This window comes from Gymnodraco acuticeps, unplaced genomic scaffold (genome assembly GCF_902827175.1).
Source record: "Gymnodraco acuticeps unplaced genomic scaffold, fGymAcu1.1, whole genome shotgun sequence".
Taxonomy (NCBI): domain Eukaryota; kingdom Metazoa; phylum Chordata; class Actinopteri; order Perciformes; family Bathydraconidae; genus Gymnodraco; species Gymnodraco acuticeps.
This window is the reverse complement of record NW_022990441.1, coordinates 5,732,547-5,755,733: the sequence shown is the minus strand read 5'-3', so window position 1 is coordinate 5,755,733 and position 23,187 is coordinate 5,732,547. Positions and strand designations below refer to the sequence as shown.

Sequence of the window (23,187 nt, the reverse complement as noted above, 5' to 3'; positions counted from 1 at the left end):
GCTCGTGAGCTGTCTACGGGAGGGCGGGGGAGCCTCGCTGCGGGGCAACTGGAGACCTCTGTCGCCTGTCAGCGCAACTTACATGAAGTTGAGGGCGGTGCCGGCCGTCAGCGAACCGAGCCGGCCGTCAACGGCCCGCTGAAGACCGGCCGTTCTGTGATTCTCCAGGTACGCCCTGTATTCCACCGGGTCACCGCGGCGCAGACGGACCCGCTGGAATACAGGGTCTACCGCGTTTAGGAACCGTTAAGCAGAACCGAAATTGTGTATTTTGTATGGGTACCCGGTACCCGGCATTTTCTTATCGGTTCTCATCTGGAACCGAGTTTCGGTTCCCAACCCTAACGGATACTGACAGGCTGTCAGGAGAGGGGGAGAGAGGGCTTCTGCTCATTTCTCCCGTGTTATTATCCAAAGTTAATGTAAACTTGAATAATGTACTTCATTTGAAAGTAATAATTATGTTGGTTGTTGTTTGTGGAAGCGCCAGTGAATGAGCCCCATTAACTGAGTTTTAAACATCACTTTAAATGGAAGATCCCCATAGGCCCCGCCCACTCGATCGGATCGGTATCGGCCGATACTGATTCCGGCGATCGTCGACCCCAAAATTGGCGATCGGAGCATCCCTAGTTATCAGCAGGGGGACCTTAGGGTTAGTGGAAACGTTTGAACACATTATGATCTCCCGTTAGCAGCTTCAGTGACAAACACTGAAGTAAAAAGGGAATAAGCCACATCAATCTGGAGTAGAAAAGGGGTAAAAAGTAGGAGCTCAGCAGCTGGAGAACGTGCAGGATTTTCCACTTTGCTAAGAGATACAGGAGATGAAGACATTAACACTTTTGCTTGTGTTATAAATGTTGTGTGTGAGTGTCTTTGTGATTGCGCTGATACATCTTTTCATCTGTGTTTTGTGTTGGCTTGCAGCTCACCTGTATCTGTTTGAGCACTTTGGATATGGGTTTACAGTTGAGTTTCTGACAGGCTTGTTTGTAGGAAGAGAGGATCTCCTCCACCGTCACATTCTGAGCTGCAAAACATGGAAACATAGAAAACAAGTTAGGATTGCTTTTATTGCTTTGTTTATTTGAGAAAACAACCCACACTCACACGAGAATCAGTGGAAATGTTACGAAAGTGTGAGGTTAGTATATTAATATATTAAGCTACACAGTGCTTGCATGCATTAAAGTTAATAACTCAATTTAACTATGTTTGACAGCTTAAGAGTCAGCTTTCTTTAATAATATGGGGACTTTACAAGCACCAAGGTTGCAATATGACCCTGTAATACATTTTTTATTCTCACATCACTTACTGCTGCATGTTTTCTTATCATCAGTTTAACTGGTACTTATTTATTTGTGCGCTCTGCAGTTCACATCCCGTGCAAACAGTACACCCCATATCAATAACAAAATCTGAAAACAAACGAAGCATCTGAAATGGACTGTGTTTCAGCTCTGGAGCTTATCCTGCAGATCAACCCCCCTGACTCTTGCATATGATCAACATTATGAAGTCTAGGACTGCAACACAAAATGGTCCTGGGAGCACTCTCTTAAGGGCTCCCCTACTTAAGTAAGCAAAGGAGGTATTGTTCTTGGTGTGTGAGTGGGTCAGCTGGCGCTGCCTTCCCAGACTGTTGCAGGGCTAACTCCAGTCAGATGACTGGGAAACATTCAGCCCCACTGTTCTGGCTGAGAGACTCTGCTGGGAAATGAAGTGAGGCACTTGGGGAGAGAAATATAACGAAAGAATCAAAGAAGAAAGAAGGGAAACATCAGTGGTAGGGTGGGGTCAGGGTTGCTGTGAAACTCACAGCCGAGGCAGCGCACCACCTTCACCACAGGCCTTTCCCAGCCGACCTATAGCAACGCAAAACTGAACAGAAATGTGCTCACAGGGAAAGGATCCTGAAAACCGCGCTCAGACATCTACCCTTACAATTTAGAAGTTTAAGTTCTTCATACAAGGCTAATTATGAGGCTGGTACAAGCCCACCTAAGACAGTAGGTCATTTATAAAACCAGGCAGCAAAAAAGTTGACATTGCGCAGCCTGGGACGTTACTATTGCGCATGCACACATCGCAAAGCCATCGCTGAAACGATAAATCGTGCAGCCCGAGTCAGTACATCAAATTACATTAACACAAATGGGATGCTATACATTATCCCAGACCTAGTTTAAGCTGTGAATAAGGACAGTTTAAGAAATTCAGGTAAGCAGTACATGCTGACAGACAGACACTGTCCTATGCTTAGACTGTACTACAGTACTGTAGGGCTAGTGTGTGTGTGAATCTGACTTTTGCAGCAGTCAGCATTTTGGATCCTCTCACCAAGGTGACAATTTGTCCGCTCCACTTTCAGTTGCCTCCATCTCATCTCCAACAGTGCCCTCCGTCAGTTTCACACAAGTTCATCACCCACCCATCTGCACCAGGTAGTGGCAGAACAGACTGTACATTTGGATGGTTGCATCTATAAGTCTTTATGTTTGTCTATTTTGTCTGTAAGTTTATATGGTGGAACGAAGAGGCAGTTCTGCATGAGCAGCCACTCATGTCTGATCAACTGAGTTATAAATTCAGCATCTCTATTAACCGCACGTCAGACTGTGGATGAAAATACTACGAGAGATGATTCTGCAGTGGTGGTGTAAGCGTAAATGTGACTTAATGTAATTAAAGGGCGAGTCAGTGCCACATGAATGAGATGAGAACAGCCACATCAACTCCTCCAGTTGCTTTGAGACCAGGACCAAAGAGCCACTCAAATGGAAACCAGTCTTGTTTTGCAGCAGGAGTTTGCTCTTACCGAGTGTACACAAACATAAAAACACAATTAACAGGTTACATGAGGACATGGTGACTGCTGCGTTCAGTGACAAGATATATTAAATGATGCAGGTTCAGGACTGAAATATGATTCGACTGTCTGCCTCAGGTTTGAAAAAGGATACTTTTTGAAACCTGTTAATTACTTGCTGTGGTGGTTTTAATAATAAGGTTTTCTGAAATGTGAGCAAGCTTCCAGGATTTTGTTGGAAGCAAATGCAGTACTTAACTCCTGAAACTCTGTTGCAATCAAGTGCCACTTCATTTACCCGAATATGTGCTTCTCTCTAAAAAGAGGATTCTGGACACAGTACTGTAGATTTAACATAAAGGCCTCTCCTAACACGGTGTGAGAGTGCAGTCTTGTAAATGTGTGCAGAACAGTGAGTGTGTTCCAGTGAACACTGTGTCCTTGGAAAAGTGTTATTGTGCAGAGTCGCTGTGTGTGTGTAAACATTTCCTGAGGGAAGGGTGGGGGGTAAAGGGTGGGGAGGGTCCGATGCCTACTCCACAGTATTTTTTCATTAATTAGAGAAAGAGAAGGGAAAATAATAAATAAAAAGCTTCTACATGGTCTAATCTATCATTACTGTGCCTAAAAGCAATGCAAGCAGTGAAAGAAGACTGAGATTTAACAACTCGGCATAGGAAATGGTGAAAAAGAGACAGAAAAAAATAAACTGAGGAGTCAAACGCTTTGTGTTAAACAGAGAGCTTCTGCCCTGCAGGCTCATTAAGAGCTGAGCTACAGCTGTTGCTCTGCATTTCTGCTTGCTTTGTCTTGGTTTTATTGCACTCCCACCAGTGCTACTAGTACATGTATGGAGGGAGTGGTGGTGAGGAGGTACGTAATAGGGGGGGAGGGAGGGGAAAACACTGCTCCAAACAACATCTTTGAAAAATCCGGTTGAGAGGTAGCAGAGAAGTAACGTTTGATTCCAACGAGTGTACAAAGAATCACTAAATACACCTCTTCCTTTGAGAGACAAGACTACCAAGATAAACCAACCAGTTTAGGAGCAGAGTTCAGCTGCAAATCCTCACACTTTACATCAATTAGCTCGGACTATCCCTTCGAGAAAACCAAACCTGCTCTTCATGTTGTGCTGAAAGGGAAGGGCAGCTGCTGTAAGAACACTTTGGATTAAGATTTCAGGCCAAAGAGACAAATGAGTGAAGGGAACGTGTCCATCTCGTCTCTGACTCAGTGAATCTGCTAAATGACACAACGTAGCAGCTCTCTCTCCTTGTTGTTGTTGATGGCCCCTGTCCACTGTGCAACAACACACACTAAATCACTTGCTGCTACCATCGCTGATCTTGTGAGGGAAAAAAACAAACAAACATAAAAACAAACGGTTCCCTGCAACAACAGCATCTAGCTCGTTGACTCGGATCAACAGAGGTACATTTAGCGCAGTGGGCTTTATGGAAAAGATAAGAAATATGATTAACGAGGTTCTGACCGTTATCTCAGCCTTTAGTGGAGCAGACATTTTGAACAAGGGATCAACAGCAGGATGGAGTTACTTATGGCGCATTTCCACTGCAGGGCCTCGCACGGCTTAGTACGGTGTAGTTAGGCCTTGGTAGGCCAGGCTCACTTTATGTTGCGTTTCCATTACAGTTTAGGAACTGGGGTAGTAACTATAGTAACGCAGTGTAGGCGGAGCCGTGACCTCATCTTCAATGCCAACATCAGCCGTTAGCTGTTAGCACTCAGAGTTCCTCATATCTGTTCAGAAACTAGACAAAAGTTAAACAAGTAAAAACCACAGACTGTCTGTGTCATGGCGAATACAGTCGCTGGTTTATTTAAGTCTGTATAGGCCGTTGTTGTGAGTGTGGACGGTCGGAGCATATACAACATTAGCTTAGCCGATCTCCATTTAGAAAACACGCATTAAAAAAGGTTTTCGCCTTCCGTCTGTCTGCAGCAGAGGTCGCGTTAACCGAATATTTTCCGTCTATGACGGATTTTTTTTAACAATGACGGAGAAATCTGAAAGCAGTCTGTCATTTTGACGGATTAGAACAAACTCGGAACAGCTCCAAAGTTTCCTCGCAGCGAGGCTCCGGTGTTATGCATGCCTGCCAAAAAGGAAATTATACCGTTTCCAACTTTGCCATACAAATCATTGAAACGTCTGTGAGTTTTGGCTTTACGCTGTGCGCACTCCCGCGAGGTGCAGTGGGCATGCATAACACGGCGCTAACAGTTCACGAGCGTGCGCCCTGCGCCCCGCCCCCCGTTGACAGTTTCACGACCGTGCTCTTCCTCCCCCCGACGGGTAATACTGAATTTTGACGGAAATGTTACGATTCTGTCCGTCAAAATGACGGGCAGCGAAAAAAATCTAGTGCAACCTCTGGTCTGCAGACTTGTCAAAGCATTAATTCATGGTTTTTACTAACCGGTATCAGTATGTTGTTACTTCGGCATCATTTTGAAACGTGTATTACAATTAAATCACAGTCAAATATGTTCATTTTGTTGTTGTTGCCAGCAATTCTCTCACTAGTTTAGCATATTCAGCCCGGTTGTTAGCCCGGAAAGAACCTCGATTTTGGAGAGCCAGAAAAACTGTGAAAAAGTACCCGCTAAAAAACGGGCCGGGCACGGCACGCTTAAACGGCGCTGTAGTGGAAATGCGCCATTACTGTATTTGACACGATGTGGACATGTTTTCTGGTAGTTCAATATATAAATAAACACATGGTGACTGCTATTTTTGTAGTATTTCTCATGTGAATAGGTACTTTAGTCCAAAGTTGACATGCATACCCACAAAGGCAGAGAACCAGATTATGACAATAGTTTGACTCAAAATGTATGTGATATTTAAGTAAGAGTGTAAATGTTAGTAGCGGTTAAGACGATGTTAACAGGCATCATCCTATCTGGATTTTATCCCTATACAATTCCACCATGGAAATAAACTAGATGAACATCTGCCATAAATGAAATCACTTATTTAAGCTGAACAAGCGGCAAAGCTGCAACAAGTAGAGACACATTATGTAAAGAGAGAGAAGGTCAAAGCTTTCTAAAGAACAGTTTTACAGTTAGGCACTGAATGTTTGCGGATATTCAGTTACCTGAAACCTGCTACTTCACGTCCACACCTTACTTACACTTGAGCTAAGAACAACAAGGTGAGGTCAAGGTCTTCAGTGAAAAAAAAACACGCCATTTTAATTCAACAAAGGCAGGCAGGCTTCAAGCAGCAAAAACATGGTAAGTATAAAGATTGTAATTAGTAACTACAGTATTGATTTATCACCCAAACTACTCCACATTGGAGCTTAGAGACAGGCTTTTAGGCCAACACACACGACTATGGCTTAGCTTGAAGTACACACAAATTGCCATCTCTGTTTCCTAGGGGTGTAACGGTTCACAAACATTTCGGTTCGGTACGTACCTCGGTTTTTTGGTCACGGTTCGGTTCGGTACGTTTTCGGTACAGCAGAATTTTTTTTAACAAAACAAAACATATATATATATATTTTTTTTTTATTATTATTAAACTGTGAATAATGTATTCACTCAAATAAATACAAAATATAATAAAATAAACATTAAGGTGCAGCATTTCGATGAACTGAAATAATCTGTATTTGAACTTTACTGTAGGCTACTAGTACTCACAAAACATAAACTATTAGTTTTGGGTTTTTAATTATTATTAAACTGTGAATATTCACTCAAATAAATACAAAATATAATAAAATAAACATTAAGGTGCAGCTTTTCGATGAACTGAAATAATCTGTATTTGAACTGTACTGTACTAGTTCCTAAGCAGCCAGTTTGACATTAGGACTGGCTTGTCATTGTATTTTCATGTTTTTTTAAAGAAAAATGAACTTGTCCACATTGCTTGCTGAAAGGGCAGATCTGCTGGCACTAACAATGTCTCCTGATGTGGAGAACACCCTCTCTCTAGGGACAGAGGTAGCAGATACAGCCAGGTAGCGCTTTGCTAACATGGCAACATAAGGATATTTGGCGTTTGTAATAGCTTTGGCTCGGTCTGAACTCTCTGCGAGTGGTGGAGGCTTAAATGCTAGTGGGAGTTGGGTTTGCACTTCAGTCTTTTTTCTTTTGGTACCGGTGATATTCATGTTCGGGTGATGCCTTTTCAAGAGTGTGCAAGTTTGATGTATTGCCAGCAACGCAACCAATGTTAGTTGAACAATGCCGACAAACAGCTTTGGTTCGGTCCACCTCTCTTTGTCCTTCATCCTTGTACGTAACTGCGAAACCAAAATGTTCCCAAACCGGAGACTTCAATGATGCTGGAGGATTTTCGAGCTCAACTTTATCTGCGTTCGCCATTAATTTTCGACAGTTCCTCAAATTACTGACTACATTTGAACGCATCCCTCTGTCCAGCTCTCATAGTATGCCTCTCATCCAATGAAATGACTTGCTCGCTCTATGACGCGTTGAACCCAATGTGAGCAAATTACTCTGAATGCTGCGACGCAGCACCTGAGATTACTTCCAAAAAGTTGTTCACGTTCTCAATTTTTTACGTTTAACGTTATATTCGTTCGGTACACTTCGGTACACACCTGTACCGAACCGAAGGGCCCGTACCGAATAATTTCGGTACGGGTACGTGTACCGTTACACCCCTACTGTTTCCCCATTGATGTGAATTTGTCTCATGGAAACATATCTACTTGATGACTGTGAAACCCTAGAAGTAATTAGCTTTCAGATAACTTAATAAGGTTGTTCATTTTAAATGACTTTCAATAATGCTACCTTATTAAATGTAACCAATTGTTCACATCACCTCATCAAACCAGTGTGACACATTTATTTTAGATTTTCAATGTCACAGCCTGACAAGCCTCTTGCCATGTAAGTACGATAAGTCATCTAAAAAGAGGCACAATTATTAAATGCATCAGCTAAAAATACAGGACTTCTCCTCAGCTTTATCCGACAGCATGGCGCTGCTGCAGTCAAAGCCTCTACCGCTGCCCACTAAAGGTCAGAACAGATGGAGAGCCACCAGTGGGAGAAGTGGGCTTTAACTCCACACTACTGGGACAGATGGGCCTATGACCCTATGGATGCTCCATAAACTGTGACTATAAAAGGCTTTACATGAGATATGAATCTGAATAGTTAATTTATCGCTCATTTATAAATCTTTGTTTTTGTCAAATACTTTTGAAGGTAGGGCAAGAAGCTACTTAATATCAAAGCAGTATAAATTGGGAACAGGAACGAAAATACTAACTTAAGAGGTGGTGAAGAACTGGCATTGTTTTGTGTGTAAAAAGTTAAATAACATTTTCAAATAATAAGGAATCGACCTTGAACAGTGTCGATTGAGAGGAGTTTGTTTACACCAATTCACCAGTGCGGGAAGATTCTGAAAAAGGCTGCATAACCAAGAAATTGTTAGTTCTGGAAAGTTACAAGACATTTGGCAACAACCTTTCTCCTTTCCACTGCTTTCAGTCTTTGAAAAATAAAAGCATCTAAATAGAAACATGTAACAACCCTTAGTTCTTTGGAACACTTGAAGTGGAAGCCAAACCTTTAGGGCATGTAATGACATGTGATTATTACAGTGGGACAAAAAAGTATTTAGTCAGCCACCAATTGTGCAAGTTCTCCCACTTAAAAAGATGAGAGGCCTGTAATGTTCATCCTAGGTACACTTCAACTATGAGAGACAGAATGGGGGGAAAGAATCCAGAAAATGACATTGTAGGATTTTTAATGAATTAATTGGTAAATTCCTCTGTAAAATAAGTATTTGGTCACCTACAAACAAACAAGATTTCTGGCTCTCACAGACCTGTAACTTCTTCTTTAAGAGCCTCCTCTGTCCTCCACTCGTTAACTGTATTAATGGCACTTGTTTGAACTCGTTATCAGTATAAAAAGACACCTGTCCACAACCTCAAACAGTCACACTCCAAACTCCACTATGGCCAAGACCAAAGAGCTGTCAAAGGACACCAGAAACAAAATTGTAGACCTGCACCAGGCTGGGAAGACTGAATCTGCAATAGGTAAGCAGCTTGGCGTGAATAAATCAACTGTGGGAGCAATTATTAGAAAATGGAAGACATACAAGACCACTGATAATCTCCCTCGATCTGGGGCTCCACACAAGATCTCACCCCGTGGGGTCAAAATGATCACAAGAACGGTGAGCAAAAATCCCAGAACCACACGGGGGGACCTAGTCAATGACCTGCAGAGAGCTGGGACCAAAGTAACAAAGGCTACCATCAGTAACACACTACGCCGCCAGGGACTCAAATCCTGCAGTGCCAGACGTGTCCCCCTGCTTAAGCCAGTACATGTCCAGGCCCGTCTGAAGTTTGCTAGAGAGCATTTAGATGATCCAGAAGAGGATTGGGAGAATGTCATATGGTCAGATGAAACCAAAATAGAACTTTTTGGTAAAAACTCAACTAGACGTGTTTGGAGGAGAAAGAATGCTGAGTTGCATCCAAAGAACACCATACCTACTGCGAAACATGGGGGTGGAAACATCATGCTTTGGGGCTGTTTTTCTGCAAAGGGACCAGGACGACTGATCCGTGTAAAGGAAAGAATGAATGGGGCCATGTATCGTGAGATTTTGAGTGACAACCTCCTTCCATCAGCAAGGGCATTGAAGATGAAACGTGGCTGGGTCTTTCAGCATGACAATGATCCCAAACACACCACCCGGGCAATGAAGGAGTGGCTTCGTAAGAAGCATTTCAAAGTCCTGGAGTGGCCTAGCCAGTCTCCAGATCTCAACCCCATAGAAAATCTTTGGAGGGAGTTGAAAGTCCGTGTTGCCTCGCGACAGCCCCAAAACATCACTGCTCTAGAGGAGATCTGCATGGAGGAATGGGCCAAAATACCAGCAACAGTGTGTGAAAACCTTGTGAAGACTTACAGAAAACGTTTGACCTCTGTCATTGCCAACAAAGGGTATATAACAAAGTATTGAGATGAACTTTTGTTTTTGACCAAATACTTATTTTCCACCAGAATTTGCAAATACATTTTTCTCATTCTGTCTCATAGTTGAAGTGTACCTAGGATGAAAATTACAGGCCTCTCTCATCTTTTTAAGTGGGAGAACTTGCACAATAGGTGGCTGACTAAATACTTTGCCTTCATCACTCACCATTATTCTCCTTCTAGCTGACAAGAAACAAAGAGAAAACACACAGTCTGCAAGTGAAGCGCTTTCTCCCCTCACTCTCACAAAAAGGAGGAAACAAGCCAAGACACGTGTTTGCATGTGAGCAGAGGAAGACGCAACACTTTTTTGCAGACTTGTGTAATGTCTTGATTTGTTTCGGCTTACATTATACAATCAGGTTCCTCTGGTAAAATAGGATGCAGCAAAATTACAATCACACAAGATTACTTGGATATACTTTTCAATAAAAATGAATATAGTGGCTACAAAATGATACACCAATGTTGTGAATCATGTTGTAAAATCCAACATCAGTCAGGGAAAAAGAATGCTGTGTGTGTGTGTGTGTGTGTGTGTGTGTGTGTGTGTGTGTGTGTGTGTGTGTGTGTGTGTAAAGAGCTTAAGATAAACTTTGGCATTGACTGGAAATGTGGCGAAGACTGTACCAGCCTCAGTCATGCTGCGGCAGATAAACACCTGACCTGCTGTCTGCACACATCTAGATCTGCATCAACAGCAGGGCTCTCAGCGCAGAATGACGCTAAGTTACACAACAGCAAGGAAAGAAAGAGAGGACTGCGGTCAGAAAAGTTAGTCAGCCTGTTGACAACTGACAACCAGTTCAAGAAGGATAAAGTGAGGTCTCTGGAAAACCCCGACCATGTACTGATCGCTTAAATGTCTGTAATGAAAGGTTACCACAGAGAAAACAGTTTTGACAGTTGACATGCTCTAAGAGGAAATGATTCCCAGCCAGCAGCAAAAAGGTGATCCAATATAGAAGATTGGACACAGAGCAACCAGCAACACATGGAGGCCAGGTGTCCAATGATCCACTGTTTCAGCTGCAGGCCCACATCCTCAGCATTCGATGATGTTTTTTTTCCTGTTATAACTAAAACCATTTAAGTCTGAGGGTGAGATGCCGGGTCATGTGTTTGGTATTGACCAGCCACTCATTGTTGCATATTAAAAAAAAAATTCTAATTATTCCTCTACAGGGATTCAAGAAGGTTTAATAAGCAAAAGAAAGATAAATAAATACATTGTGTAGTCCCTCATATAACAATGCATGCAACACAACATTTGACCTCTTACTCGATTTGTGTGAAAACAAAGGAAGTTCAGAAGAAGAAAACTACATTTTAGGGAAATATTGACAAACACTAAGTTGCCAGTTCATTAGGTACACATTACTAAAACTAATACATCACAGTCCTGCCACAAATCATCAAATCACGAGGTTTTTTACATTGTGTTAAAAAAGTTGTTGTTTCAGAGAGATGTTGATTCCACCTTGTGGTATTTTTGTGGTGTAGTTGAAATGAAACAAAGCCATGAAGAGATATGTTTTTGCTTTTTAGCCTACCGTAAATGCAGAAGACAAATCCATCAACACCTATCAGTATAACGCAATACAATTCAACAGCACCACAAACCGCAGTTAAGCAGTTTTTATACAGGGGATCACAGAGAGAAGGATTTAGCTGGCATAGTATGGACTTGAGTCTAAAGCAAAAACCACCATCTTATTGAGGTGACTGGGTTTTCACAAGACAACAAAACATGAAAAAACAGGCCAAGCCTTTGGGCAAGCCTCCAGAGAGAGATGTAGGTATGTTGTGGGTGGAACATCGAAGTGTTGCCAGCTCCTACTTAACATGAAAGTGCCAGTGTTCAAAATAGCCCCCCCCCCCCCTCCCAGTCTCCAGCCATGTTCCCTGCCATATCACACTGATGTTCTGTGGATGGTGACAGGAGCGTCATTCACACATGACATGTTGGCTGCCTGGCTGGATGGGGTTTGGAGGGGGGGGGGATTGTGCCGCTGCTGATGTGTGCCTCTACCAGTCAGAATGACAAGACGGTAGTCGGTAAACACACAGAAGGAACGTTTTATAAGGGAGCACTTTAAGCCTATAACAGATGAGCCCAAAGGTTTAAACAACCACCTGAAACCCCTCTACTCAACCTAAGTCATACTGTATCAGCATAGTGGGTCAAGAGTAAACTAAGTGATTGAGATGTCACGGCTTCTAATAAAGTGTCTCAGGAAACATCCAGACTCTGCAGAAGTGTAATTATGCAAAAGCTGTGGAATCGATTCCAAGTAACTGCGTGGGGGTTAATTATTAACGGACAGCACACTTGGGGAAGACTGAAGAAGAATCTCAACAAATGACCACAGCTGCAGGAACCAGGCTTTACACATCCTACACAATATCAGCCTTTACATGAAATATCATCGCGCTACAAAGAAAGCATTTTAGGTTTGTTTCCATAATACTGCAGACACAGCAACCGCAGCATGGCAGTAAATAATATATCCAAACATCTTTACTTAATGCCTTCAGCGATGTAAGACATAAGAGCGCCTCAACAGCAGTCCCCCTCTTGGTATAATGAACTATAGTGATAAAGAGGAAAGCAAACGAAAAAACTGAGCAGCCATTTTAAACTATCTCACACATGAAACCAGGCTTGTGTCTGAGAGAGAAAAGCTGCCAGACCAGATGGAGAATGACATGAGCAAACAACAGTTTATACTCTATTTTTAAATGAGGGGGCACCATTTCAGCCTCCTCAGGAATGATGAGAATCAGGAGTGTAAGAAATGTGTGTTTCATCAGGACAGAAAGTTCTAGAGTCATTCGGAAAGGAGGAGAAATCATCACTAGACGTCAGCTGATGGCTAATATTTCACTTAGACTTGCATGTCAATTCAACCATTTATTATAAACCCCAGATCTGTTGGTAGAATGTATCATGGTGTAGAGCTCCAGTGCACACAGACAAAAGGTTAAAGGGCAGGCATACTCATAAAACAAACACCAAACAGACGCAAAGTTCTTTCTCAAATGTCCAAGACAAGCCAAGGTGCATGTGAAGCATGGACAGGCAGAAATGCATAATGACTGAGTGTACAAACGAAGGCTTTCCTGCAGGTCATATTGTATCACAGACATATCGCATGAGTGGGCATTGTTGATTAGGAACAAAACTATACACAGACAAACTATTTAGAAACAGTGTCGTCATCATGATATCGTTTATGTAGCCAAGACACCAATGTTTACAAAACTTTGCAACACATTGGAAGCTGTGTAAGCAGACACTGGTCCTTAGTCTATTGGTGGGTAGGGATGTACCTGTCATCAGCTCTAAAACTCATCATACATATTAAACCCAACCAGAGGTAAAACGTATAATAAAATGCAGAATAATATAATAATAATGATTTACTTCTATTACAGACTTTACGCCTTGTTAATGTGTCTTGTTATCCTGTTACGTCTTCTATTGCTGTGCACTGTATCCCTCACTTTTCTTAAAGGTGGGGTAGGTCATTTTGGAGAAACCAGCTCGAGTGCACTAGAATTTGAAAATACACAACCGGAACAAATCTGCTACTTCCTTATAGAGCCCCTCCTCCAACACACACATGACCAATGAGGGCACGAGATAAGTTTGTGCACAGATGGAAGACTGACAGGCAGGTAGGCCATCCAGTTATTTTAGTCGGCCCGGCTAAAATGATTGGTCGTGCTTTTTACAGAACCACGGCTTCCACAGATGACATTTTTGTATGGATTTTTTGTCAAAGCACTTAAGATATTCATTGCTATCGGGATGTTAAGAGCATTCCATGGAATATAACAAAAAGTGTTTCTGAAATAAATTACATACCCCACCTTTAAGTGTTTATGGAAAATGGCCTGTAAATGATAAAGGTGTACAAAAGCTGGCATTAACAGCTGGCATTTGACTCTGTTAACTTGGCCCTTTTGACTCAAATGTTTGCAGCTATGTTGTTCCCAATGGGATGAAAATGTGCTTTAGATGACTTACAACACAGTCCATTTATACATGACTTCACAAAAGTTCATTAAGCCTTTACCTCGGAAAATCCAAACCAGGTCTGCCTCCTGCACAAACCATGTAGTACACTGAAAACCTTTTCTTATCAGTATGTCACTTGGTCCACAGCCATAACACATACCATTTCATGGGTCACAAAGCCTCTAATAACCTGTTGCCAAGTGGCCCTTGGGTCTGATGACATGAGATGGAGCTGCACGTAGGCCACAGAGTTTGGCTGCTTGCAGAATAAACAGACATTAATGTGAAGGAAATGTCTGCACTGCAAATAGGAGGGTTCAACTTTCTCCTCCAGAAAGCTGTATCACAATACGTTAACGTACTGTATCATGCTCTATCCTTCTCAATGGTAGCAAGCACCATGACTCAACAAAAACTCTTTCTGCATTGTTTTCAACTGATACGTGTTATAAAATAAATTACTTTGCAGATTAACCAATATGATCCAGGGCTTTTGTAATGGCATGCTTTGCTGTTATAACACTGAGCTGCCCCTAAACTGAATTGGCCAGCCAGGGAGGAGGAGAAATAAGGGAGGAGAGGCGAAGGGAGCAGGGGAAGCAACCCAGCATGTTGGGAAGTTCAGGAATCTCAGGATATGATGTAGTATTTACCCACGCCTTGAGGGAAAGAACAGGCGTCTCTCAAGCCTCAACAGGGAGAGGGGGAAGGGAAAACATCCTCAGGAAAGATATTATCAAACTCAGAACCAAATGACATCGATATTTCTTACCAATGTCGGCAAAATGAAACTCATGATAGGACAAAGGTTGTACCCACTAATGGTGTTTAAAGCATACATTCTTGCCTCACACTTTGTATGCCTGCTGATGCAATGAAACTGGCCATCAAATGTGGTCAAATGAGTGCCAAGGAAGAAATTAAATATTACACCTGATATCGCTACGATTGTTCCCTCCTGAACCCCAGGTGTTGGTTCTGAATGGCAGCTTTTGCTCTTATCAGAGGCTCATTTCGTGACAGCTATTAAACCAGATATGTTTCGCTTTGCAAGGCATTCAATACCCATTTATCAAATTCTGCCCTGTGCTCCTACAGCAGTAACTCACACTGTGCATGGATGAAGCTCCAGGGTCTGTGAGCTCCAGCTCTCTTTGCTGTTATGTTTCGGACAGATCACATGAGATAGGGACCCAGAGAGCCTGACACTAGATCTGCAGATAAAGGGTCTGGATAGGTCAGGGAGCTATTGTGGCCCAGCGCTCACGACAAAGCATGGAGGGCCTTGGAGTGGCGGATACATTTCATTTCCTGGACTTTGCCTGAGAAACATATTCAGTCCCATGTGAGAGCTAGTCCTAAACATAGAGGGCAGCATCAGGACACGGGAGAAAATATCCAGGTGAAGGTCAAAGGTTCAGGGAGTTGAGCATTGAGTTGGAGAGTCAATTCAAACAATAAGGTAACAACACACATGTCCGTGGCCTTCTGTTGCAGCTCCAAGGGCTCAGAGTGTATAGTCAAAGTGTGGCTTAGTACTGGATCAGCATAGATCCGTTTTTTTTATATCTCAACGGTGACTTATCTGCAAACCACTAAAACAGTACTCTGCATGGTTTTACGGGGAGTTTCTTTTAGTCCGAGAGGGGATCTTGAGGGATGTGTCCCCTCTATGATATTACAATCAGCACAGATGCTACTGTACAGGTTTACTACAAAGGGTTTGTGTTTGCAATGTCAATCAATGAAATTGGTTTTAAAGTTATTTTCTCTTTGAAGTAGCATTTCCAATCTCCTTCGAGCTTGTTGTCATTTAAGTGGCCATGGCCGTGTCTCTCATACAGGAATATACTATCTCTTACTTCCACCTAGAAAGCTGGCTTGTTTGTTTTTTTCCAACCCAGGAATTTGCTGTGAAGGAATGCATCAAAATGCCATTTCAATCACTTAACATTAAATGGTTTGACTTTGGGAGCAATCTACAATTCACTGGTATCAACAAGAACAAAAGGAAGAGGGTAGGCACCGATAAAATGTTTCAAAACATAAAGGTGAGAAAATGAATTCCTTAAATCTGATCTTAATGTAACTATACCTGGACTGAAAACATAGTCAGAGTATTTGGAATTCAAATGATTGTAGTTGGATCGGTTGGATTGTGTTATATTTGGAGTATATTGACAGCAGAACACTCTGTACCATGTGATTAACTTCACTGCCACCAACTGTCTGTCTGCCTCTATAACAACGGTGCAATAAACTGGACCTTTGGAATTTAAATAAACTTCATGATAAGTGCGCTTGATAATAATCTGAGCCACAGATCATTACATTCATCTTGACTGTTCCCATTGCCAAGGGTTTCATAAGGTCCTAGAAATCCTTGCTAACTGGGTTGGACTTTTCCCCCGTGGAGTTTGGCTGGAGATATTTCATGTCCAATTTCCTATCAGACTGGTTGACTGGCAAGTGCAGCGCAAACTGATACAGAAACATGTAAAAGCTTAGGAGTTACGTGACAACCAGTGAGGGTCATGGATGCAATGAAGATGTCAATCATTTGAGTGGTTAGAAAATAAATTAAAGTAACAAGGGATAAATAAATAAATTGGGGACCACATAAGTGTTTTTCTGAGTGGATGTCTAACCAATTACAGTTGTGTTAATAGACCAATTTATATTCAGCTGAACATGAGGCAGTTTTGTAAGCAAATGAACCTTGAAGCTTTATTTGCTTCTTTTTTCGGCCCCTTCCCCCATTCTGGAAATCTGGCATCACTGACCCTTGCTTTGGCCTGCATGGCCTACATTGTTGACTCTCTGTGGCTTACCATTAAAACCACACATATCACAAAGACACTGTACGGCCAGCAGTATATTTTCTAAATAAACATCGTATCGGTCTGCAATCAACTGGGTAACTATCACAACGGCGGCCACAGTACTCTGAGCAAACACATTTGCACACTATGACTATTTAACGTTTATTAAATGATGCTCATTGTCCACACCACATGTAGGAGCATGTGAGTCATTGTCTGATCATACTTGACTTGCCAGTTCTTCCAAGGAAAGATTACAACATAGAACTACTGGATACTAAAAGCAGTATCTATATAAGATGAAACAAAAACAAAGAGACAAATAAAATACGAATTATAGGACCTGGGAACAGTATATTAATTATTATTAGATTCAAATCATTCCTGTGGATCAATACAAATAAAAAAATAAATGTTACTTTGTTAACTAGTAAAAATATATAAAATGCATTGCATTGTTGTCAGAAGCTATGAGAATGGCATTTCAAATTAAATCTACTTTTCAGTGTATTGAACCTCACTCCTTGCAGTAACAAAGTACAATTGTAAATTGTAAAGGTAATAGTATACTACATCCTGCTTAAGCTTCCTTTAGACATGTTTTCACTGAACAAACAGGAACCGACAGCGGTAAAATGGCACACCTCAAGGAGTGGTGGGATATGCTCACAATATGGCTTACTGCACAGTACTGGGACCATATTTAGATATATAGACTGTATACTTAGGCTGTTGTAACAAGCACTATACCACTATTTGTATTTGACTATTTAAATTCAATAAATGAAAGGGGCGCAGGTGCTGCATGATTACTAAATACTTTGTAGAGTGATCATGGAAAAGGTGAGCATACACAGGGGAACATTATTAAAAAGGGCAGATTGACACACCTCATGTATTCAAGTTCATAATACGACATCAATCCATCTCACCCTTTTACCAACTACAAACAGAATATGGATCTTGAAAGGGCATCTTTAAATCCCTTTTAAGTATGGACTTTGAGAACACTGCTGTTAGAAAGTCTTAAGAGAATTGATCCTGGCAAACCATGTGAAACTGACGTGTTCATACAAGCACTAATAGACAAGAAGAATACATAGAGTTCTTCACACATACAAGTGTAGGTACAGAAACAAACACAAAGTATTACCATGCCTCCAGGGGTCCTTGGGCTCCACTGCTCCAGATATAATATCCTCATCTGAGGGAAATGTCACCCTTTTGCCAGTTGGTTTGTGTTTATCGTCCCCCTCCTCCACTGAAGGGTACAGTCCAGCCGGGCCCGTGTTAGAGGCTTCTGTGCTGCCTGTCTGGCCTGCATCTGACAGGCTCTCTGCCGTGCAGACATCCTGAGACGTGGACTCTGAGTCTAAAATATTGTCTGAAAAAGATTGGACATTTGTTGATTCCGTCTCCAACACCCCACTCTCATCAAGACTCAGATCCACACCTATGTCCATGTCCCCACCATCATCCCCTTCTTCAACAACAAATGTTGCAGGATCAATGTCTTTTTCTTCCTTCATTTTCTCAACCACAATATCGTCCTTGTGCTGCTCATCATTAGAAAATATCAAGTCAGTAGGATTCACAACAGCGGGGGAGTCTTGAGCACTGCCTTTTGTATTTCCATTGACCTCGTCAATTTCCAGTGTGTCTTGTGCCTGGTGATTGTCCTCCTCAGCTGCCTGAAGGTTGTCAGTGAGCTGAGGCATCAGGTATGTTTCTGGGGCCCCTGTTGGAACAATGTTTTGTATTTCTGTGGTACTGTCCGTCATCAGTTCAGAAATCCGGGGGGTGACCCCTTCAGTGTTGTTGGTAGTGTTGTGATCATCGTCCACATTGCTTTTTGTCTTGACGTTGCACAAATCTAGACACTGCTCTTCGATATTCATGTTTTCATTTCAAGTGAAACTCAGTCTTTCACTGTGCCAGACAGCCTGGATTAAAGAGTAACTAGTAACCCACTGACACGAATAAGACTGTTTCTGGTCTTTGTCTTACAACAATGTACGCTAACGTGCACCTATCCCTTTCCTTTATGGACCAAATTATATTAAAGTGCAATTAGGAAATTAATTATATATTTTTAACTAGTTTGTTGTACTTTTTATAATAGTTTTCAAAAACCACAGGTGACTTTGGTGCATCCTTAAAATGTGGTAATTAAAGTGCAGTTGAACACAAATATAGTTTAAAGAAATATGTGATGCACATGTGAAATAGATATTCAGCCAAACAAGACAACTTTGCACAACCAGGCAGGCAACCAACACACTTGATAATGTATGTGTTATTGCTCCAAGTGGAAACCGACGAAACGCTTGCTGTTCGTCAGCACATTGCCAGCAGTATTTAAGAAGAACAGGACAGTCAATTGAAATAAACAAGCTGTCAGGGTGCATCCATTACGCTAGCAGAGGGAGCTTACTGCCTGACACCAAACCAATTCATTTGCATGGATTTGAGGCGAGCTAATGTTAGCTAGCTTGCTAAAGTTGTTGCCTAACGATGACGTCCAGGCCCGGGTACGGTCGCATGCCAGCTTCTTTACGTGAGCCCGTCTGTTTCTCCACCATTCTTCAGTGTCAAGAAAATTATTTTTCCGGTTCTTGTCTCACCCTCTGTCGTGCTGCAACTCGGCTGCTCGCATCACAACCCTCGACCAGCGGCAGCCAGAAAAAAAACAGGCGTCACAGTCCGAGCATTGAGCATGTTTCGGTGGCTAACGTTAGCGCTAGGCAACCGTGCCGAAGCTACACCTGCCGGTACGAACAGTGCTGTTTAGGATGATGTTATGAAGCTGTTCAGACCGCTCCGGTGTCGTAGATTTCCCTCTGTCCGGGAGAAGTACGTTGAACCTGTTTTTGTCTAGCGTTACCATTCGCTAGCTTGTTGAAGTCCAACAACTGTTTGTTGTTCACACGTCTGACGTAAGCACGTCGTTAACCACAGGGGTGCGTTCAACAGACGCAGGGTTACGGAGTCAGACAGTTGCACAAAAAATATATATATTTATAATTGTTAAAAATGTATGGACTATGGAGGAATATTAAGGTTACAGAATACAGCTCAAAAACAATGGTGGGATGTAAATAAATACATTAAATCAAAAAACTGTACCAAAGTAAAATAGAATTACTGCGAAATTGTACTTGAGTTTATACATTTCCCAACGTTATACTTCTACTTCATTATATTTATATGATAGCTAGTTACTAGTTACTTGTATTGCAGACTTGGATGAATACAACATAAATCAATAAATCATAAAACATTTTATGTTTTAATTTAGTAGGCTAACATGTAGCAGAGGTGGAAGAAGTACTCAGATCTTGTAGTTGTACTTCTTCCACTTCTTCCACTCACTTAAGACCACTGTTTAAAGATATGGAGCGATATTTAGGTAAAGCATTCAGTTGGAATGTAAATGAAAACATTTTACGTACTTGGGTACAGTTTTGCAGTAATTCTATTTTACTTGAGTATTTATATATTTTCCATCATTATACTTTATTTATATTTATGTGACAGCTTCAGTTAGTACTTTTATTGCAGACTTAAACATATTTGAATTAATAAATCATTAAATATGTTTTTAATTTAGTAGGCCAACATGGGATTCTTAAATGGGCTATTTTAGCCCTGTACGATATACAATACAATACGAATACTCAAGGGCCTTTACTTGTTATGGTGGTATTTTTATTTTAAAAAACTTAAGCATTGCTACTGTACATTGACTTAATTTAAACTTTTCAAAAAACACTAATGACAGTGATGCTTAATTTGTATTGTTATACTTGCTATCTGAAATGCATCATTGCCCTGATCATATTATTGGACATATTCCACAAAAAGAAAATGTATAAAATCCTCCCAAGTAAGGTTTAAGGTCTGATTACATAAAGCAGCCAAAACAAGTCAGGTTGAAATTAATACTTTTGGAATAGCATGCGTTACTGATCAGACATGTAAATCATGAGCGGTGCCTAATAGTAAACTGCAGCAATGTCACTTGTTTCTCAATAGCATGTGGCTAGTTGGACAGCAACATATGTCTGCAGACAGAATTGCATCTTTATCCTAAAATAAAAATCACAATCTAGGGTTACTGTTGGCAGAGTTTATCCTACAAATAATCAGTGCAACTTGGGATTCCTCAAAGCGCATGCAGTTTCCTTAGATAGGGAGAAAGACATTGAGCACTTTTCTTAGCATTCAACCAAATGTGCTTATCTGCTATGTAAGTGTCAAATAAGACAAGCATCAGTTTAAAAAACACAACACTTTATTATAAAATTAGCAAAACATGTACATTATTAAAACTCTTGCGACTGAACATCTTTAGCTGGACTCTCGTCCCTGGGCGCCTTGGTCTTCTTCTTGGGGACAAGGATTGCATGGATGTTTGGGATGACACCACCCTCTGAGATTATGACTCCTGCCAGCAGTGTGTTGAGCTCTTCGTCATTTTTCACTGCCAACAAGATGTGTCGTGGAGCAATGCGATGCTTCTGGTTGTCACGGCAAGCGTTTCCTGCCAACTCCAGGATTTCAGCACTGTGATGCCCCTGTGGGTTCATCAGTGGAGAGGGTGTGGCTGTCCTGTCTTGGCTGCATTGATCGCACTGATTGCAGTAACTCAGGGCATCTGGGTCTGGTGCTCTGCAGCTATTTTAAAGCCTCTCTGCTCCTGTCTGTTCTCTCTCTCTGCTTTTTCCTGCAGGCACCCGGCTCTGATGAGTATAAACCATGAGTTGACTTGAACAGTTTTGTGCAAATAAACACCTTTACCTAGCCGTTGACATGTTGTGTCTCCTTTTTGTTGTGGCCTTTTGAGCCAGGTCGCAACAAGCACAGAGATACTCCGTGACTGCTGCGAGGTACACTGCTGAACCATTGCCGATTCGCTTGGCATATTGGCCTTTCTTCAGCAGCCTGTGGATGCGGCCCACTGGGAAAGTGAGCCCTGCTCTGGAAGACCGGGACACAGATTTTGGTTTGGACACAGCTTTCTTTCCACGGCCAGACATCTTTAATCTGGAGTTGAGAGAAAAGTTTAGAGTCAATTCAAATCAACACATATCCCTCTTCAACTAGAGATCCCTAACAAAGAGCTGCTGTCTAAAATGAAGGCCTACAGAATTGTTGAGTCATAAGGCTAAATGGCTTTCAAGCTTTAGATGTATGCGCTGTTAGTGGTAGCAGAATTACCTAAACACACAAATATTGTTTAAATTAGTGGAACATTTAATTAAAAATAATTTATGGAAGTACAACCTCCTAATGAATCAAACTTTAGAGATCCCAAATGTGCTAGATTAGATTAATACACTTTAAGCAAGATTTGTTTGTGTAAAGTGAAGTGGTCTGTAACTAAGAACAAGAAGTAAAGTAAGAGCTGTTTCTTTCTTTACATGACATTACTTCTCTGATAAAGATTGCACATCCCCCTCCCTGACCATCATTTCTATATTGTCTTATTGCACTATATCCCCTAATAATGAAGTCCAAATGAGTCTTCAGCCATGTTTCTTGAATGCAAATAACATCTGGTGTTTCTTTTATATATATAGATCTTAAATTCTTGTCCATTTGCAATAAGGCTTCTAGCATTCCACTGCAGAATGAGAAAAACCATTAATCTACTCACTAATCTGTGAATCATCATTATTGAGGGCTAGCATATCATGTAGAATTTCAACGGTTATATCATTTATCCCCAAAATGCACCTGCTGCTTCCACTATTGTTTTCAGTCTTGACCTCTTTTTTGTTTGTTGCAAAGCAACATTCACCACTTTTCCAATAAAGGCCACACATTTGTACTTATTAACAATCACTTGTCTGCCACATGACCAAACCTTTGGCATTTAAAGCACCGCAGAGGTTTACGGCCCGTCCACACTACAGCGTCGACAGCTTCAATCTGCCCATTCACTTTGAATGGGGTGACGTCACGTTGGCGCTTTTTTTCGCCGAACTGAATTGTGGGTAGCAGAGCGGTCCGTCTCCGGCGTCAGAAGTTGAATAATGTCCAACTTCTGACGCCGGAGACGTCGGAGTAGCCAGCGCCAGCCAATCAAATCGCGTTTCGGAAAATCTGACAATCAAGCCGTAGCCAATCAAACCGCGTCTAAGCTGAGATATCCCGCCGTTCATTTCTATATTTCAAAAAAAGATGGAGGAGAAACTAATTATCGCCGTAGCAAATCACACGGTTTTGTATGACCAGACCCTCTTCACCTACCCGGATACAAACCGGAGGAACCAGGCATGGAGGGAGGTGGCAGAGACAGTGGGTGAAACTGGTAGGTTTTCGCCTGTTTGGGGAGTTTATATATATATTGCTCCCATAAAATCCCCGGGGGTTTTTGCTTTCTATGTCGGGGGCGGGAGATACATGTGATTGGTTGTTGGTCGCGGTGCTTGAATAAAATCCCCAAACTTCAGACACGCCCAGCTCCAAGCTTTTTTTGATGCTGTAGTGTGGAC

The 23,187-nt window shown here is 41.7% G+C and overlaps 2 protein-coding genes across 2 annotated transcripts in view; both read right to left on the bottom strand.

Moving 5' to 3' along the window:
• Positions 1 to 19,628, bottom strand: part of ppp1r37 (protein phosphatase 1, regulatory subunit 37) — a 42,586-nt gene extending 22,958 nt beyond the window's left edge. Inside the window, exons 1-2 of the mRNA XM_034225440.1 lie at positions 17,841 to 19,628; positions 936 to 1,033 (exon numbers count right to left, since the gene is read on the bottom strand). Of these exons, the coding sequence (XP_034081331.1) occupies positions 936 to 1,033; positions 17,841 to 18,585 (843 nt within the window). The 5' untranslated portion in view covers positions 18,586 to 19,628. The remainder of the gene's footprint in view (positions 1 to 935; positions 1,034 to 17,840) is intronic.
• A 1,384-nt stretch (positions 19,629 to 21,012) lies between these two features.
• Positions 21,013 to 21,726, bottom strand: LOC117552210 (late histone H2A.2.2-like). Its single transcript, XM_034225540.1, has 2 exons — positions 21,550 to 21,726; positions 21,013 to 21,264 (listed from the first exon to the last, which is right to left on the bottom strand). The coding sequence occupies exons 1-2, from the start codon at positions 21,724 to 21,726 to the stop codon at positions 21,013 to 21,015; spliced, it is 429 nt and encodes a 142-aa protein (XP_034081431.1).
• Between the last annotated feature and the right edge of the window lie 1,461 nt (positions 21,727 to 23,187).

Bases quoted from the DNA above. Each gene is read 5' to 3' on its own strand.
- LOC117552210 (XM_034225540.1), bottom strand. From the start codon at position 21,726: ATGTCTGGCCGTGGAAAGAAAGCTGTGTCCAAACCAAAATCTGTGTCC. The intron at 21,265-21,549 runs GCTTGTTGCGAC...ATGAACCCACAG, and splicing joins CAGTCACGGAGTATCTCTGT to GGGCATCACAGTGCTGAAAT.